The following is an 18934-nucleotide window of genomic DNA, read 5'->3' on the forward strand; positions in this document are numbered from 1 at the left end:
AAAGGTGAGGATCAGATGCTTGTGCTTTTTGTTCCACTTGGAAAATTTGTCCGTCCATACAGGAAAAAGTTGCAGATGATTTTTTTTGTAAATGTGCATTATGATTCTGAATTGTAAGTATCAGATCTTGCATGTGAGAATTTATAGATATTTGGTCTAGAATACTTCTGCATTATTTTTGTTTGCATGGACGTGCCAGTTAAGAAGCTGGTCGTGCAAAATGTTTGTGTGTACTATGTAATCAAATGTACAAATGCATTGAAGGTTAACAGCAAGAATTTCTAGAGAACGTGACACGGTGAAGGTCTGTCTTTATGTCTTGATTTAAAAGCATTAAAGATATTTATTCTTGCTCGCTGCTCAGCCAGGAGGAGAAAAGATCTCAGTCATGGTGGTCTTAAGACAGGTAATTATAAAAAAAAATAATAATAATGACCAGATGACTTCACCTTCACATACTATATACTCAGCTTGATATGTTGATTATTTTCCTTTTTCTTTTCCTTTTCAATTTTGCTTTAGGGTGATTATGTGTGGGTGGACTCTAGTATAGGTGTGCCGATCGGTGCTGAGGTCAGAATCTCAGAATCTGGTCAAATTCAGCTCATTGATGATGAAGGGCAGGTAATATCACCTAACAGAGCTCTACTGATTTAATATGTCAGCCTTTTGATGTGCGATAAAGCTGAATGTTGTATGTCATGATATAATTCTTAGGAGCACAAAATCAGGATACAGGACAGCTCTCTGAAGCACATGCACGCCTCATCCATTAGCGGCGTAGATGATATGATTCGGCTGGGTGACTTCAATGAAGCTGGCCTCCTCAGGAACCTTCTGATTCGCCACAGGGAAGGAATCATCTACGTGAGTCACTCCGTTAGTTACATAAACATGTTTTTCTCTGCAGATGAAGAAAGAAAAAGTCCACAAGCTTTTCTGAGCTCAGTGAATTATTGAATGAACATAGCTGTTTGTGATATCTGTGAGGCCAGATGTTGCCTTGCTGAGACTCAGCCATCTGTGGTTAGTATGTGTTAATAACCTTGTAGCACCCAGTCCTATTTTGCTATATGAAGAGGGAGTATCACGGTCAAAGTTACTTATCAGAGGAAATTCTTGAATTTATTCAGAATTCAACATGTGCAGAAAAGTAGGCCTTTGGAATCTGAGTTTGTAAAAAACACTTTGGCCAAAAAAAAAGAAGATATTTTGCCCTTTATGTTTTAATATAATGTAAATCAAAGACTTCAAAACAAGGTTTTATTAAGGTTTAAACGCAGCACTGGCTGGCTGCGATATAAGATGTGAGGGCCAAAATCCAATATGTATAGCGTGATAATTAAACCTTTAAGGTTAAGCAAAGTGGTGTTATATCATGTGGTTTCATTGACTGCATAATAAAAATGATCTGGGGCAAGTATTACACTTACACACACACACACACACACATACACACACAGACACAGGATAGACAGGCATCTGTATTTGTGTTTTCAAATTTTTCTAAGTGTTACAATTCTGTATTGACCTGCTGGGTTGATGGTGTGTTTCCTCAGAAAAGCATAAGATTATAACCATTTCATTAAAAAAAAACCCCAACAACACTAAACTTACAGTCCTGTCATCTGTGCTTTTGTGTAATTTGTACTTTCATTGGGTAATGTGTGTGTACTCTGTCTACTTTTGGGGGAAAATGGATGATAAAGTAAAAAAAAAAATCCACCTTGTATGGATTTATTAGATTAGATTAGATTCACTTTATTCATCCCACATCGGGGAAATTCATGTTACAGTAGCAAGAAAATGTCAAACAGATAACAAATAAAACTGAAATAAAAATTAGACAAACGAAGGATTAAATACAGAGGGCTATTTGCATTATCTACCGTGAAAAAGTATAGAAAAACTGCCTTATTGAGAGGCTCGGAAAAATTGCACATTACAGGTAGACTCTGTATATATACACACATATATACATAAGTATGCATAAAAATAGTTTAGGGCCTATATTATTGCACATCATAATTGCATCGATGAGAGATGGCAGAGGTAGTAGTGGTGAAGTAGTGCAAATTAAACGACAAACAGGTTATTGGTGCTACGTTACAAGTTGTGGGTGTTATACAGTCTGACAGCAGTAGGTATGAATGACCTGCGGTATCTCTCCTTCTTACACCGTGGGTGTAGCAGTCTACTACTAAAAGAGCTGCTTAAAGCCCCCACAGCCTCATGTAGGGGGTGAGAGGGATTATCCATGATTGAGGTCAGCTTGGCTAACATCCTCCTCTCACCCACCTCCTCAATGTAGTCCAGAGGACAGTCCAAGACTGAGCCAGCCCTTCTGACCAGTTTATTAAGTTTCTTCCTGTCCCTCTCTGAACTTCCACAGCCCCAGCAGACCACAGCGTAGAAAATCGTTGATGCTACCACAGAGTCATAAAAAGTCCTAAGCAGTGTCCTGCACACACCAAAAGACCTCAGTCTTCTCAAGATGTGGAGACGACTTTGGCCCTTCTTGTACAGGACATATGTGTTGTTAGTCCAGTCCAGTTTGTTGTTGAGGTGAACACCCAGGTATTTGTACTCCTCCACGATCTCAATGTCCAAACCCTGGATGTTCACTGGTGCAATTTGAGGAACCGTCCTTCTGAAATCGATCACCACCTCCTTTGTCTTGCTGGCGTTGATGCGCAGGTGGTTCAGTTCGCACCAGGCGACAAAGTTGGTGATGACCTCTCTGTACTCCAGATCGTCCCCCTCTGACACACGTCCAACGATGGCTGTATCATCTGAGAACGTCTGGAGGTGGCAGCTGTCCGTGTTGTAGCTGAAGTCAGATGTGTAAAGTGTAAATTACACAGACATTTTTGCATGAAAAATATCAACCTAAATGGAGATCAACTTTAGTGGGCATTTTTACCTGACATGATGATAATGGTTACTGATGGACTGGATGAATCTACAGTCTGGGTTAGGAAGTCAGCCCCAGCATTCCCTTTTTATACCATTCCAACCTTTGGTGGTGCTTGGCTCCACAACTGTTCATAATAATCGACCTAAAGACATAAAATATTGTTAACGACAAATGATGGGATGTGAATGCCAAAAAATATATAACATTATACTCACATCTCTGTCTTTGAACTACAGGGTGGCTTAGTTCTGCGAGTCCATTTATACCAGTCACACCTGTGTATGAGTGACTACTGTATATGACAGTTACTTCATCACACATTGGCTTCACTTTCTCTTTCCTCAGACATACACAGGGTCCATTCTGGTGGCGGTGAACCCGTACCAGCTGCTGCCGATCTACACTCCAGAGCAGGTGCAGCTGTACACAAACCGGCGTCTGGGTGAACTGCCCCCGCATGTGTTCGCCATTGCAGACAGCTGCTTCTTTAACATGCGCCACAACCAGCAAGACCAGTGCTGCATCATCAGGTCAGTCAAACACACGCTTATCACTGTGCTTGAGGCCATACTCAAGAGTTAAAAAGTGCCAGGGTGTTTGTGTTACTCATGTAGCTGATAACAAGGTGTGTTATCTTAATATCAAATAGCCGCTCAATAAAAACAATTGAAAAGGTGAATAAATTGAATTATTAGTGTTTTGTGAAAAGGTTCAAGGGTAGTTTCAAGTTGTTCAGCTGTACAAATAAACTGGTTGAACCTGAGAATGTAGTAGATTCAAAACAGTCTTGTATTTTGTAAATTGTGTGTCATACAGTGCCTTGCAAAAGTATTCATCCCCCTTGGTGTTTGTCCTGTTTTGTTGCATTACAAGCTGGAATTAAAATGGATTTTTGGATTTAAAATGGATTTGATTTACACAACACGCCTTCCACTTTAAAGGTGTACACTTGTTTTTACATTTTATTTATTTATTTTTTATTGTGACACAAACAATAATTAAGATGAAAAAAAATCTGGAGTGTGCATAAGTATTCACCCCAAATCCCCCCCCCCCCGCCCAAAAAAAAAAAGTCAATACTTTGTAGAGCCACCTTTTGCTAGAATTACAGCTGCAAGTTTCTTGGGGTATGTCTCTATTAGCTTAGCACATCTAGCCACTGGGATTTTTGCCCATTCCTCAAGGTAAAACTGCTCCAACTCCTTCAAGTTAGTTGGGTTGCGCTGGTGTACAGCAATCTTCAAGTTATTCCACAGATTCTCAATTGGATTGAGGTCTGGGCTTTGATTAGGCCATTCCAAGACATTTAAATGTTTCCCTTTAAACCACTCAGTTTAGCTTTAGCAGTATGTTTAGGGTCATTGTTCTGTTAGACTGTGAACCTTTGTCCCAGTCTCAAACCTCTGGCTGACTCAAACAGGTTTTCCTCCAGAATTGCCCTGTATTTAGTGCCATCCATCTTTCCTTCAATCCTGATCAGCTTTCCTGTTCCTGCAGATAAAAAACATTCCCACAGCATGATGCTACCACCACCATGCTTCATTGTATGAATGGTGTTCTCAGGGTGTTGGGTTTGTACCACACATGGCATTTCCCATGATGGCCACAAAGTTAAATTTTTGTCTCATTTGACCAGAGAATCTTCTTCCATATGTTTGGGGAGTCTGCCTCATGCTGTTGGGCAAACTCCAAACGTGATTTTTTAAGCAATTACTTTTTTTTCTGGCCAATCTTCCATAAAGCCCCACTCTGTGGAGTGTATGGCTTAAAGTGGTCCTATGGACAGATACTCCCATCTCCACTGTGGATCTTTGCAGCTCCTTCAGTGTTATCGTTGGTGTCTTTGTTGCATCTCTGATTAATGCCCTCCTTGCCCGGTCTGTGAGTTTTGGTGGATGGCCTTCTCTTGTCAGGTTTGTAGCGGTGCCATATTCTTTCCATTTTGCTATAATGGATTTAATGGTGCTCCCTGGGATATTCAAAGTTTGGGATATTTTTTATAACCCAACCCTGATCTATACTTCTCCACAACTTTGTCTCTGACCTGTTTGGAGTGCTCCTTGGTTTTCATGTTGCTTGCTTAGTAGTGTTGCAGAGTCAGGGTCCTTCCATAACAGGTTGATTTATACAGACATCATGTGACAGATCATGTGACACTTTGATTGCACAGAGGTAGATCTTAATCAACTAATTATGTGACTTATGAAGTGAATTGTTTGGACCAGCTGTTATTTAGGGGTTTCATACGAAAGGGGGTGAACACTTATGCACACTCCAGATTTCTGTTTTTCCATCTTAATTATTGTTTGTGTCCCAATTAAAAAAAAAACAATTTGCACCTTTAAAGTGGTAGGCATGTTGTGTAAATCAAATGGTGCTAACCCTCCAAAAATCCATTTTAATTCCAGCTTGTAATACAACAAAACAGGACAAACACCAAGGGGGGTGAATACTTGTGCAAGGCACTGTATCATCAGTATGTGTTCTGTGCATATGTGTATGTCAGCGGAGAGTCTGGTGCAGGAAAGACAGAGAGCACCAAACTGATGCTGCAGTTCCTGGCAGCAGTGAGTGGACAGCAATCATGGATAGAGCAACAGATCCTTGAAACTAACCCCATACTGGAAGGTAGTTCAGTCATTATGTATCATTTGCTGCTTTCTTATCATGTAGTGTCAATATTGGTGTGATCTTTTGTTTGTCTAGCCTTTGGTAATGCAAAGACAATTTGCAATGATAATTCAAGCCACTTTGGGAAGTACATCAATATCCAATTCAGTAAGGGGGGAGCCATTGAAGGAGCCCGCATTGATCAGTACCTGCTGGAGAAATCACGTGTTTGTCGACAGGTGGACCATGACAAGTTGACACCAGGTTTAATGAAATTGGAGAAAGTCACATTTTGTTTTGTTGTGAAATGGAAAGATGTGTAAATGCCATTTAAAAACCTTCCCAGGCTCATGGGGAGAGGAACTATCACATCTTTTACTACATGCTGATGGGCATGCAGGATGAACAGAAGAAAATGTTGTCTCTGAGTAATGCTGTGAAGTACAACTACCTGAATATGGTACGGCCATATTATATTATGACTGTTTTCATAGCACCTGCAAATATATCGGTTTGAATAATAGCTTCCTTAATCATTATGATTTTAAATCAGGGCAAGTGCACTTCCCATGAGGGGCGGGATGATGAAAAGGAATACGCCCACTTCCGCTCAGCCATGAAGATCTTGACATTCTCAGAGAATGAATCCTGGGAAATTCACAAGCTGCTTGCTGCCATCCTCCATCTAGGCAACATGGATTTTGAAGGTGAAGAGGCTTTCAGTGGTTAAGCGTAAAATTTCACAGGATCACGTCACTGATTATCCGCTGTGATAAGAAATGTTTGTTTGTTTCATAAAAATAAGTTTTCATTTTTATTTAAGCCACCATTTCGAATAATCTGGAAAGCTGTGATATTATCACCTCTTCCCATTTCAACATGGCTGCTCAGTTGCTGGAGGTAATTTTTAAAAGAGCTTTGATTAAAAGTATTTACTGAAGTTAAAATCTTCCTTTGATATACTGTGCCTAACTGGTTTCATATATTTCTCTGCAGGTGGACGTAAACACTTTAGATACAAGTTTGACTCAACGGTCCTTCATGATTAACAGAGAGTGTGTATCTAAACCTCTTTCCTCAGACCAAGCAAGTGATGGCAGGGATGCCTTTGTGAAGGCAAGAAGCCATTTTATGATCATATACAAATAAGTATTTGTATCTCGAGTTCATTCCTGTTTGCCTTAAATGGAATCTTTCAGCTCGGCTAAGCACGAGGGTAATCTTTCTGCACAGGCGATTTATGGAAGATTGTTTGTGTGGATTGTGGAGAAAATCAATCATGCCATTTACAAGCCACCCTCTGAGGAGTCCAGCCATACTCGTCATTCAGTAGGCTTGCTAGACATCTTTGGATTTGAAAACTTCAAGCAAAACAGGTTCTTTGATAAAATATAGACATGCATTGATACTGTTTGTCTGATATTTTGAGTGTAATTATATTCTTTTATTCTGATTTGTGTGGCTCTTTCTTTCAGCTTTGAACAGCTGTGCATTAACATTGCCAGTGAACAGCTACAGCAGTTCTTTGTGAAGCATGTCTTTAAGATGGAGCAGGAGGAATGTGAACGTGAGAACGTTGTCTGGAAACACACTGACTACATCAATAACCAGGACACTCTCAATGTGCTGGCCAGCAAACCTCTCAACATTCTTGCTCTTATTGATGAGGAGAGTCACTTCCCTAAGGTGCAAATATTTAATGTTTATCATACACACTTGATCTTCTCAAATAGTTAACCATTATACAGCTAGTTATATATAAATATAAAAATATGAATTGTTACATGATGGCATTAAACAGAATTTGCTTTGTAATTACATACTGTACAAATCTTTCTTGATCACTAATGTGATTTATGTATTTAATATTAGGGCACAGATACCACCTTGCTGCAAAAGATGCATAAGTGCCATGAGAAAAGCAGAGTCTACATCTCTCTGAAGAACAGTCATGACAAAAAGTTTGGAATTGAGCATTTTGCTGGGCCGGTTTATTATGACTCAAAAGGTAAATGGCCATGGGTAATCCAATAGAAATAGTAAATAAAATTTTATGAGTAGTATTCATTGGGAAACATTGAGATTTATTTCATCTCTGCTTTTTTGCAGAGGTGGACAAAGTACCCTACTTCATTACTTAAAGTACAGATCCCACTGGTCAAACGTTACTCCGATACAAGTAAAAGTTGTCCAGTCAATATTTTACTAAAGTACTGAAGTACTTGCTTTTAAAAATACTTAAGTATTAAAAATACATTTTCTGTCAACGCATTGTTGTATTATTGCCACAACGCTTACAAAACCTAATGTCGTTACCAAAGACAGAAATGTGAATTCACAAAATGAATGCATGCTGTGGCATCATGGTGGTTTAACGTTAAGCTAGCTAGTCAGTGAAACTCCACCTGACATGCTAGCAAACTCTTTTCAAACTCAGAATCATATTGGGTAGCTAATGTTACTAGAAAATAAAGATTTCTACATTTTGTTTATTTGGCAAGATTATGCTAAAACATTTCTCAAAGCACTTCAGATAAGTTAACATTATTCATGTTAGCGCATCTCAGTTTTTACATGCTAACTAACAGTGTCCAAGTTAACTAGCTATGTGTAAACGTTACCCGTGGACAAGACTGTGGCTACTTGGTGGGCAAATCCATAGAAAGTCATTTAACTAACCAGACTGTATAGCTACGTTTGCAACGTTATCGCTAGCTCTAAAAGCACAGACCACTTCATTGCAAGCTTTCTCTTGGAATAACGTTTACATGCCTCAATATGCTTCCGCAGGTCAGATGGCGAGTTTTTGAAGGCCGTGATGTGGTTCGTTTCGGAAAACAAAGCAAGCATTTAAAAGGATACAAATCTTTAATCCTTTCAGAAAACTGAAACATGGGTTCTCGGTAAAGCCATGAGTGTGTGCATTCTCCAGAAGAACCACCTCCTTCCATCAACTGATCGTTTTCAAATAACGCTGCTGAGAAATCATTGAACTTGATTTTATCCAGTCTGTGGACGTGACGTGACCCTAGTGATTACTGATAGACAGTGGCGGCTGGTAGTCTTTCAAACAGGGGAGGCTGGTCGGTTACGATATTTCCAGATTTTAAAAGAAAAAACATCAATTTTGCCTATACTCTTGCCTCTGATCTGGCTGATTGTTGGCAGGGTCACAAACTGTGAAATAACAGGTTCTTTTGGCCCATTAGCCTACTGTCCAATATACATGATGGTGGTGTTGGGGGGGGTATATTTTAACATTTTATATTTTAAAATTGTGGCATGTTGTTTAAAAATTGATCATTATTGAAAGCAGCTCTTTGTCAGGAACCTCAGCAGTAGAGCTGGGTGCCACACATTTCATTCAATGACACTTTCCCTATATTTTACTTATTTTGACTGAGAAATGTTTTATTGACAATTTTGGTAACCCTTCACTTTTAATCCAGGTCTGTAGTGTGAAATGTTCTCGGCTGTGTTTTTGTTTAAAAATGTTTTCCAAATTGTAGCTGTGTTTAATTCATATCCAGAAAAATATATATTCCAATATAATATACTCAGCATAAACATTTTAAATAGATTCTATATTTTTGGTCCATCCATGACATATTACTAAAGTAGCCTATTTACTGTTGTTGATGTGGGTCACTTGCTGTTAGCCAATTCACTTTCTCGTACCAGGAGAGCTGAAAGGAACGAGTATTATTCCCTACCTTTTTCACCAAGTCAATTTGAGGCGTTGGTCTACCCTGCTCTTTAATTTTAATTTTTTCCTCGAAAGGAAGACTGGCAAATGGCTTCGCCAAAATTAAATCAGCAATGCTTGGCATCCGTGTGCAGCTTTCTTGCTAGCTGACTAGCCCCCTCAAGTTCAAGTTCAGTCACTCAAATAAACGACATTTCTGGAACTAAGATAGCAAACTTGGCAACACTATATTTACACTTTATTTACAATGAAAATATATACAAACTAAAAAAGCTGGTAGAAACCGTATGTAATGAATGAAATCGAAATGTAAGCTGATCTCTTACAACACACCACAGCACTTGTGAATCCGCATGGGACTGAACTGATCTTGCCAGATACTGCTGACGTTATCCAGCCCAAAATGTGTTCAAAACCCGCCAAAATGCACTTAAAACCGCCCAATTGGGTGGGAAACCCCCAATCTGGCAACACTGTACCGCTGCCTGTCTGTAGTTGAAACGAGCTGTCAATCAAAGAAAATATCCAGCCGCTTTCACCAATCACGAGTCTCCTCGCGGAAACTGCCATGTCCCTCCCATGTGAGGCTCAGAGTCCGTGGGTGGGTGTTTTCGCAGTATTTGTCCAATAACCGTCTTGCATTTTGAGATTGAAAAGGGCATAGCTCCCAAATGCCGTTGAAGTCCACTGAGGCTGGGAGTCCGTGAGACTCCGTGGGCGGGCATTTTCGCAGTATTTGTCCAATAATCGTCTTGCATTTTGAGATTGACAAGCACATAGCTCCCAGTCCACTGAGGCTGAGCTGCATCGCGCTGTCACGAGGGGGAAAAACTCACGCACACATTAGATGAACTGGGGAAAGTTATAAGGGAATGATTTCGCACTGTAGTGGGTTGAGGACATATATTTCTATGATTCTGGATCTGAAATAGCAATGTTATAAGGTCGGCTATAACATAAGCCTAGCGCAATTCATCCTACACGATGTTCGTCATTTTTAGAGGAGGCTGAGCCTCCCTTGTTGTCTTAGAGCAATCGCCCGTGCTGATAGACTGTCTCAGTGTCACCTGCAAAAAATCCAATCACTTTTTTAGAAAAGAAAAGAAAAAAACATCCACTTTCAAAGCTGCTTCATAGTAATGAGGACCTTGACAGAAATGTAATGGAGTAAAAAGTACGACATTTGTCTTTCAAATGTAGTGAAGTTAGTCATAAGTTTAAAAAAAAATAATACTCAAGTAAAGTACAGATACTCAAAAAGTGTACTTAAGTACAATACTCAAGTAAGTGTACTTCATTACTGTCCACCTCTGCTTTTTTGTAAGGTTTTCTGGAAAAGAACAGGGATGCTCTCAGTTCAGATCTCATCATGTTGGTGGAAACTTCTACCAATAAGCTCCTCAAACAGATCTTCCACAATGATCTTTCCACTGATGAGGAAAGCAGTGCCAACCCCAAAATGATGATCACCTCCAAGAGCTCCTTGCGGGTAAGTGTAAATTAGATGCGATCTTGCTTTCTGTTAAGAGTACGAACAGATTGATAGAAGATTTGGTGCTAATACAATTTACCTTCTCAGCAAATGATAGATACTAAGAAGCGAGTGCCAACATTATGTGGACAGTTTCGTCAGTCTCTGGACTCCCTGATGAAAACCCTGACTGCATTCCAGCCTTACTTCATTCGCTGTATCAAACCGAATGACTTTAAGAAACCCATGGTAACATTACTGCAAAATAATCCAGTTAATCCTCTGTATGTTCAAGTATATACTAATGAAATAATGTGCTAGAGAAATCAGATCAGTTCATTGTTATGTTCTCTCTCTCGGTCACATGATGATTGCTGTATAATCCAGATGTTTGACAGAGAGCTGTGTCTGCGTCAGCTGCGCTACTTAGGCATGACGGAGACCATTTGCATCAGGGAAACTGGCTACCCAATCCGTCACACCTTCCAACAGTTTCTGGATCGCTATCGTGTCCTTCTCAACTCCTTTGTCTGTGACCCAAAAACAGTGAGAAATACTCAGCCATTTAAATCAAGAATAAAGATGTGGACATTTTTATAGAATTGGTTAAAGTTTGTACATTTTACTTGAACACTCCCATGTTAATATCTTCTGTTCCAGGAGAGTGTCAAGGCCTGCGTTGAGAGTATTTGTAAGAATGTCCTCAGTGATGGCGATGACTGGAAAATTGGCAAAACCAAAGTGTTTTTGAAGGTAAGATAATTTAACATGTCGTGACTGAAATTAATCTCAGGACTGTGATTTATTACCCAATGTTTAAATCACTCAATCCCTCTTATAGGATTTCCACGATACCATGTTGGAGCTGAAACGGGACAAGGCCTTGGACAAGAAAGCTGTTGTTATCCAGAAAGTCCTGAGAGGCTACAAGCAAAGGTAGGCCATATACAAGAGCAAAAATATATACATATTGCTGTTGTCATATGCTCATTATGCTAATCTTCTTGACTGCAGGAAACAGTTTCTTAAACAAAGGTCTGCAGCTGTGGTTGTACAGAAGTATTGGCGTGGATACAAAGGCAGGAAACTTGGTAAAGTGGTGAGTTATAACAGTTGGACAATAAACTGAGCCTGAACAATTCTCAGTTGGACATGTATTTTCTTATAAAACATGCCTGTCTTTTACCACTGTGTGCTCTCGTCAGTTCGCACGCCAGTGTGAACTGGAGCATAAGGCCACCTTGCTGCTGCAGGCACAGATCCTAAGCTACTTTGCCAGGAAGGAGTGGAAGCGAAAAAGAGCTGCTGTCATCCTTCTACAGGCTCATGTCAGAGGCATGCAAGCCCAGAAAACGGTTCAGAAGATGAAGAAAGATGTGCGTTATTAACCTGAAAGCTTCTTATTGTGCTGTTTGCTAGAAGCCTAAGTATTAAAACATACTACCTTCAGTATTCAAAGCACTGGTATTCTGATGACCGTCTACTCCATAACAAATACTTTTGTACTTTATACTCTTGTTGTAAATTCTATATTTGCCTTCTAGAAAGAGGAAATTCTCCATCAGAAGAGAGAAAAAGAGGCTGCCGAACAATCTGAGCCCATCAATGGTCAGAAAAAGAAGGGGAACCCATTCTTTGGCTTCCTTCCCAGCCTGGTGGGGATATGTTTTTGTTTGTTTGATACATTTTCTATATACTAATCCCATTTCCAGAAAAGTTGGGATATTTTACAAAATGCAATAAAAACAAAAATCTGTAATTTGTTAATTCATGCAGACATTTTATTTAACCGACCAAAGTACAAAGAAAGGATTTTCAATAGTTTAACTAACCAACTTAATTGTGTTTTGTAAATATAATCTGTTAGATTTTGATGCCTGCAATACACTCAAAAAAGTTGCGAAAGAGGCAAAATAAGACTGAAAAGTTGATATGGTATTCATGTAACACCATTTTGGAAGATTCCACAATAATCAGGTTAATTGGTAACATGATTGGGTATAAAAGGATCATGCACAAAAGGCTCAGTCTTTGCATCTTTGCAAGCAAGGTTGGGCCGTGGCTCACCCCTTTGTGCCAAAATTAATGAGAGAACTTTTAGTCAATTCAAAAAGAAGATTAATCAACACAAGATTTTAAGCCTTTCTAAATCCATAGTACATAATATTTTGAAAAGATTCAGGGAATTTGGCGACATCTCAGTGCAAAAAGGGTAAGGTCAGAAACCACTGTTGAATGTGTGCGACCTTCGAGCCCTCAGGCGGCACTACCTGATAAAGCTTCATGTTAATGTGACAAATATAGCCACATGGGCTCGGGAGTATTTCAGAAAACTGTTGTCACTTAATACAGTCCGCCGCTGCATCGAGAAATGCAACCTGAAACTGTATTATGCAAGGAGGAAGCCATTCATCAATTCTATGCAAAACCGCTGTTGATTTCTCTGGGCCTGAATTAATCTCAGATGGACCGAAAGACAGTGGAAACGTGTGCTATGGTCAGATGAGTCCACATTGCAGCTTGTTTTCGGGAAAACCAGATGGCGAGTTCCCCGTGCCAAAAATGAACATGACCATCCAGTTTGTTATCAGAGAAAGGTGCAAAAGCCAGCATCTGTGGTGGTATGGGGGGTGGGGGGCATCAGTGCCCACGGCATGGATGAGATGTGTATGTGTGTGTGAAAGTACTATTGATACTGTATATTGGGGCATATATTGCGATTTTAGGGTGACATATTCATCAAGCCAACATCTCTTCCTGGGAAGTCCATGCTTATTTGAGCAGGACAATGCCAGGCCTCATTCTGCATGGGCTACAACAGTGTGGCTTCATAGTTTCAAAGTGTGTGTGCTTGACTGGCCTGCTGCCAGTCCAGATCTGTCTCCTACTGAGAATGTATGGTGCATCATGAAGAGGAGAATCAGACAGCGGCAACCACGGACTGTTGAGCAGCTCAAGTCTTGTATCAAGTAAAAATGGACAAAAATTCCAATTGCAAAACTGTGACAGTTAGTGTCCTCAGATCCCATACGATTAAAAGTGTTATTAAAGGAAAGGTGATGTAACACAATGGTAATAATGCCTCTGTCTCAACTTTTTTTGAGTGTATTGCAGGCATCAAATTTTAACTTCATTTATATTTGCAAAATACAATTAAGTTGGTCAGTAAAACTATTGAAAATCTTTTCTTTGTAGTTGTGTCTGTTAAATAAAGGTTCACATGAATTAACACATCACATAATTTTGTTTTTTATTGCATTTTGGAAAATATCCCAACTTTTCTGGGAATGGTGTTAATTGTATTTCTGAAAACTAGACTCTTTCCAGAACTGAAGTAAATATATGTATGTTTCTATTTTGCATATATCTCAACCACAAGTAAATTTGCAACATTTTACATTTACCACATGCCTTTATCTAAAGCAACTTACATTTGAGACAGGATGTAACTGAGCAGTTAGGGGGTAAAGGCATTGTTCACGAGCCCAGAAGTGGCAGCTTGGTGATGCTGGGATTTGAACTCACACCCTTCTATTCAGTAGCCCAGTGACTTAAACACCTTAGCGAAACACTGTCTAGTTAGCTGGATTTTCACATCATGGGCATGTGACAGCAGGAATCTGCTTATGAGCGTGGCAATCACTATGTGAGATAATCACTTAACTATCAAGGATACATTATTCTATTTTATTTTATATTTTACCAACTTTATTGGACTGTTACAAAATAAACATAAAAAAAAGAAAGAAACATAATAAAATAAACATAATAAAGTAAGTCAGCTCAAAGGGGAGAACGCGAACGGGTGACCCATGCAAGGTGTTTCCCCGAAGGTATAAAAGAGAAAAATCATACAATTAAAATTAGACTAAATTGATCTGTGGCAACCAGAGTCACGGTACACAGACCAAGTACATGAAAAGTCCGTATTAATTATTCTGCAGACTGACTGTTTTACAACCACTAGACTACTTACTTCACATGATCTTTGTGGAAGATAGCAAACACAAGGTTAATTAGTGAATAAAACCTCACCTCATTTTGTTGGCCCGTATAGTCTCTTAAAGTTTCTGCAATCAGCTGAAAAGACCATTTTGGCTAAAACCAGCTTTAGAATCATTTTGGATTGTTTCGAAGAATTCAGCCACAGTGACATCTGACAGGTTTTCCTCATCAATATTAATCCTACACATATAGCAAGTCAAGTCAAAGTCCCTTCCATGCCAGGATCTGGTCTTCCCAGACAGTCTCCTATCCCAGTACTAACCAGCTCTCTTGAGGCATATGGGTGTGGCTCCATTTCCATAGCCCTCAGCCTCTTGCCTATAGGTAACCGCAAGAGTTTGACTTCCCTACTCATTTTGCAGCATTTTGTATTGCAGCATGCCTCGCCAAATGGCAGTAGGTACCATTTTTATGATGGTCTTTTTTATGACCCGACCGTAAGTAGAACTCACGATCTCCCAGTTGTGAGGCAGACATGCTAACCACGAGGCCAACTCGCAGTCCTACACATATATACAGTGGTGCTTGAAAGTTTGTGAACCCTTTAGAATTTTCTATATTTCTGCATAAATATGACCTAAAACATCATCAGATTTTCACACAAGTCCTAAAAGTAGATAAAGAGAAACCAGTTAAACAAATGAGACAAAAATATTATACTTGGTCATTTATTTATTGAGGAAAATGATCCAATATTACATATCTGTGAGTGGCAAAAGTATGTGAACCTTTGCTTTCAGTATCTGGTGTGACCCGCTTGTGCAGCAATAACTGTAACTAAACGTTGCCGGTAACTGCTGATCAGTCCTGCAGATGGGCTTGGAGGAATTTTAGCCCGTTCCTCCGTACAGAACAGCTTCAACTCTGGGATGTTGGTGGGTTTCCTCACATGAACTGCTCGCTTCAGGTCCTTCCACAATATTTCAATTGGATTAAGGTCAGGACTTTGACTTGGCCATTCCAAAACATTAACTTTATTCTTCTTTAACCATTCTTTGGTAGAACGACTTGTGTGCTTAGGGTCGTTGTCTTGCTGCATGACCCACCTTCTTTTGAGATTCAGTTCATGGACAGGTGTCCTGATATTTTCCTTTAGAATTCACTGGTATAATTCAGAATTCATTGTTCCATCAATGATGGCAAGCCGTCCTGGCCCAGATGCAGCAAAACAGGCCCAAACCATGATGCTACCACCACCATGTTTCACAGATGGGATAAGGTTCTTATGCTGGAATGCAATGTTTTCCTTTCTCCAAACATAACGCTTCTCACTTAAACCAAAAAGTTCTATTTTGGTCTCATCCATCCACAAAACATTTTCCCAATAGCCTTCTGGCTTGTCCACGTGATCTTTAGCAAACTGTAGACAAGTAGCAATGTTCTTTTTGGAGAGCAGTGGCTTTCTCCTTGCAACCCTACCATGCACACCATTGTTGTTCAGTGTTCTCCTGATGGCAGACTCATGAACATTAACATTAGCCAATGTGAGAGTAGCCTTCAGTTGCTTAGAAGTTACCCTGGGGTCCTTTGTGACCTCGCCGACTATTACACACCTTGCTTTTGGAGTGATCTTTGTTGGTCGACCACTCCTGGGGAGGGTAACAATGGTCTTGAATTTCCTCCATTTGTTCACAGTCTGTCTGACTGTGGATTGGTGGAGTCCAAACTCTTTAGAGATGGTTTTGTAAACTTTTCCAGCCTGATGAGCATCAACAACGCTTTTTCTGAGGTCCTCAGAAATATCCTTTGTTCGTGCCATGATACACTTCCACAAACATGTGTTGTGAAGATCAGACTTTGATAGATCCCTGTTCTTTCAATAAAACAGGGTGCCCACTCACACCTGATTGTCATCCCATTGATTGAAAACACCTGACTCTAATTTCACCTTCAAATTAACTGCTAATCCTAGAGGTTCACATACTTTTGCTACTCACATATATGTAATATTGGATCATTTTCCTCAATAAATAAATGACCAAGTATAATATTTTTGTCTCATTTGTTTAACTGGGTTCTCTTTATCTATGTTTAGGACTTGTGTGAAAATCTGATGATGTTTTAGGTCATATTTATGCAGAAATATAGACAATTTTAAAGGGTTCACAAACTTTCAAGCACCACTGTATAAAGGTCATATAAATCATATTAACATCCATTAGAGTAGTAGGATAAAATATTAAGTCCACGGATCTTCAAGAGCAGGCTTATTGTAAGAATGTAATAGAAAAGGCTTGAAATAATATCAGTCTTGGAATGATACATGCAGCACAGAACACAAGTACGCTAATATACAGAACAGCAGAAGCAGCATCACAATCAAGTAGACAGCAGAAGTGTAGAAATCTTACCAAAGTGCACACAGGTATTTGTAAGTTGTAAGAAGCAGCATATAAAATGTCTAAGTGTACGTAAACCTCTGGAAACAGTTTAGTCTTTCACGGGAAAGGAAAGTGCAGAGTAATATTACCAGGTTGTTTATTGTTTCTCTTATGTATATTTGCAGGAAGAATTCATCCCAAAAAAGAGAGCAGGAGCTGATGATGACCTGCACGGCATCAATGAGCTCATCCAGGTCAGTACAAGAAGCAAAACATTACTGACCTACTATATTCTCTCATTCACTGTCTGGAATTTGTCCTGTATCTTTTTCATTACTACAGAGATTCGATATGGGGACTTGAGATAGACCCAAACCTAGCACTAAACACGAGCACTTTGAGAACTGATTGGCATAAAAGGTGCTTTGATTGAAGCAGTTGTATGACCTGTCTTCAAAACGCTAAAAAAAAAAAAAAAGAACTATGGTTAAACACAGATTTTAGGCATCTTGTAAAAAAAATAAAAGCAGTCAAATTGGCCTTGCTCTTTTGGTGGAAAGGATGAACTTCCTCTCACACTGTTGCTCAAAGTAACTTAAAACAGGTATCTCTTAGATCATGCACGTATACAGAAGAAAGATGATGATGCTCTCATTCATGCATGTTACATGAACAGCATCTTCATGTGTGCCAAAGGAGGCGTGTTCCTCTTCATCCTCCCAGGGTCAGAGACTGTCCTGCCACACCAGAGACTTATGGGTGGGACCTGGGTGACTGTATAGGACGACCTGTCTTCAACTAGTGAACACAAATGTATTCGCTCTGTCTGTATGCCATCCATAGGATAACCTGCAGCACTGTCAGCAAATGGTGGATCAAGTGACTGATGCAATGGACTCCATGATGAAAGCAATGGATGACACCATGATGGATCATAAAGACAGAGTCATGAAGTTCTTCAAAAAGAATGGCACAGACAAGAAGAACTCCACGTTAAAGCACAACAAACAGACCTAGACTATACAGGAACTATTGCTCTCCTCCAGCTTTCTCTATTTTTCTTTCTGTTTACACATGTATAAGATTAAATAGAAATATTTCGGTTCGGTGTTTGGACCATGTCATGCTTTTTCTTCTTGTTGTGCACAATCATACCTCTGATCTATAAATTAGTCTGAGCAGGGAAAGCAAGTTGTAAACCGTCTCCATGCCTCTAGACCCTCTGTGCCCATTCAGGTAAACTCCACAGGAGCTGCTCCTCACTGAGGACTTCTGGCTGTTTATGCTGGGATTAAATGGCCCAGTTAGCACAATTAACATTTTTGTTTAATTTTCCAACTATTACATTTTTTCCCCGTTTTCCCTTTTAAAATAAACAGTACTTTTTCTTTTCTCTTCTCACAGTAGCGTTGGCTGTAGAGCACTTGAGAAACTCACACATGCTCATGTCATGAAGTAAAACTCATGATTAGAATCCTAGATTGCATACCTCTTGATTTTAATATCGAATAAGCCAACTGAAGGAACGTGTGTACACCTATAAAGCTTGATAGGCAGCACTCAGACACGCAATTTGTGTGCGTTTGCATTCATCACTCTCAAGGAAGCATGTCCTTGAGAAATTTTTTCATACCATCAGATCTCTCTTAAAAAATAGCAACCCCAAAATGTCATATTCTGCAGGATATTTCTGCCTCACTGTCTTCATTTGCCAAGATCTAGTCTCTATTTTGTTTGTCGTTGAGTAAGTGGATGCACTGAAGAAATCTGAAGTGCTGAAGGGCAGTTGAGGACGGCACACAGAGCCTGAGTATGTACTTGAAAGAAGCAATATGATTGTGTAATAAGAATGTGTGGACCGTTTTACATTTTCACCATTAGACAAAGATTGTTGTGTAGATGTG

At 39.6% G+C, this 18934-nt stretch overlaps 1 protein-coding gene across 1 annotated transcript in view; it reads left to right on the forward strand.

The window, feature by feature from the left end:
• The first annotated feature begins 388 nt into the window (after window positions 1–388).
• The window catches only part of LOC132884620 (unconventional myosin-VIIa), an 82051-nt gene continuing 63505 nt past the window's right edge, over window positions 389–18934 (forward strand). Inside the window, 24 exon segments of the mRNA XM_060918461.1 lie at window positions 389–406; window positions 523–624; window positions 718–867; window positions 3263–3447; window positions 5424–5545; window positions 5624–5766; window positions 5874–5987; window positions 6081–6234; window positions 6351–6427; window positions 6524–6643; window positions 6761–6903; window positions 7003–7213; window positions 7400–7535; window positions 10559–10722; window positions 10813–10953; window positions 11092–11250; window positions 11365–11457; window positions 11546–11640; window positions 11719–11803; window positions 11910–12080; window positions 12249–12359; window positions 17216–17284; window positions 17874–18044; window positions 18204–18266. Of these exon segments, the coding sequence (XP_060774444.1) occupies window positions 389–406; window positions 523–624; window positions 718–867; window positions 3263–3447; window positions 5424–5545; window positions 5624–5766; window positions 5874–5987; window positions 6081–6234; window positions 6351–6427; window positions 6524–6643; window positions 6761–6903; window positions 7003–7213; window positions 7400–7535; window positions 10559–10722; window positions 10813–10953; window positions 11092–11250; window positions 11365–11457; window positions 11546–11640; window positions 11719–11803; window positions 11910–12080; window positions 12249–12359; window positions 17216–17284; window positions 17874–18044; window positions 18204–18266 (2997 nt within the window).

This window comes from Neoarius graeffei, chromosome 4, assembly GCF_027579695.1.
Source record: "Neoarius graeffei isolate fNeoGra1 chromosome 4, fNeoGra1.pri, whole genome shotgun sequence".
Taxonomy (NCBI): Eukaryota; Metazoa; Chordata; class Actinopteri; order Siluriformes; family Ariidae; genus Neoarius; species Neoarius graeffei.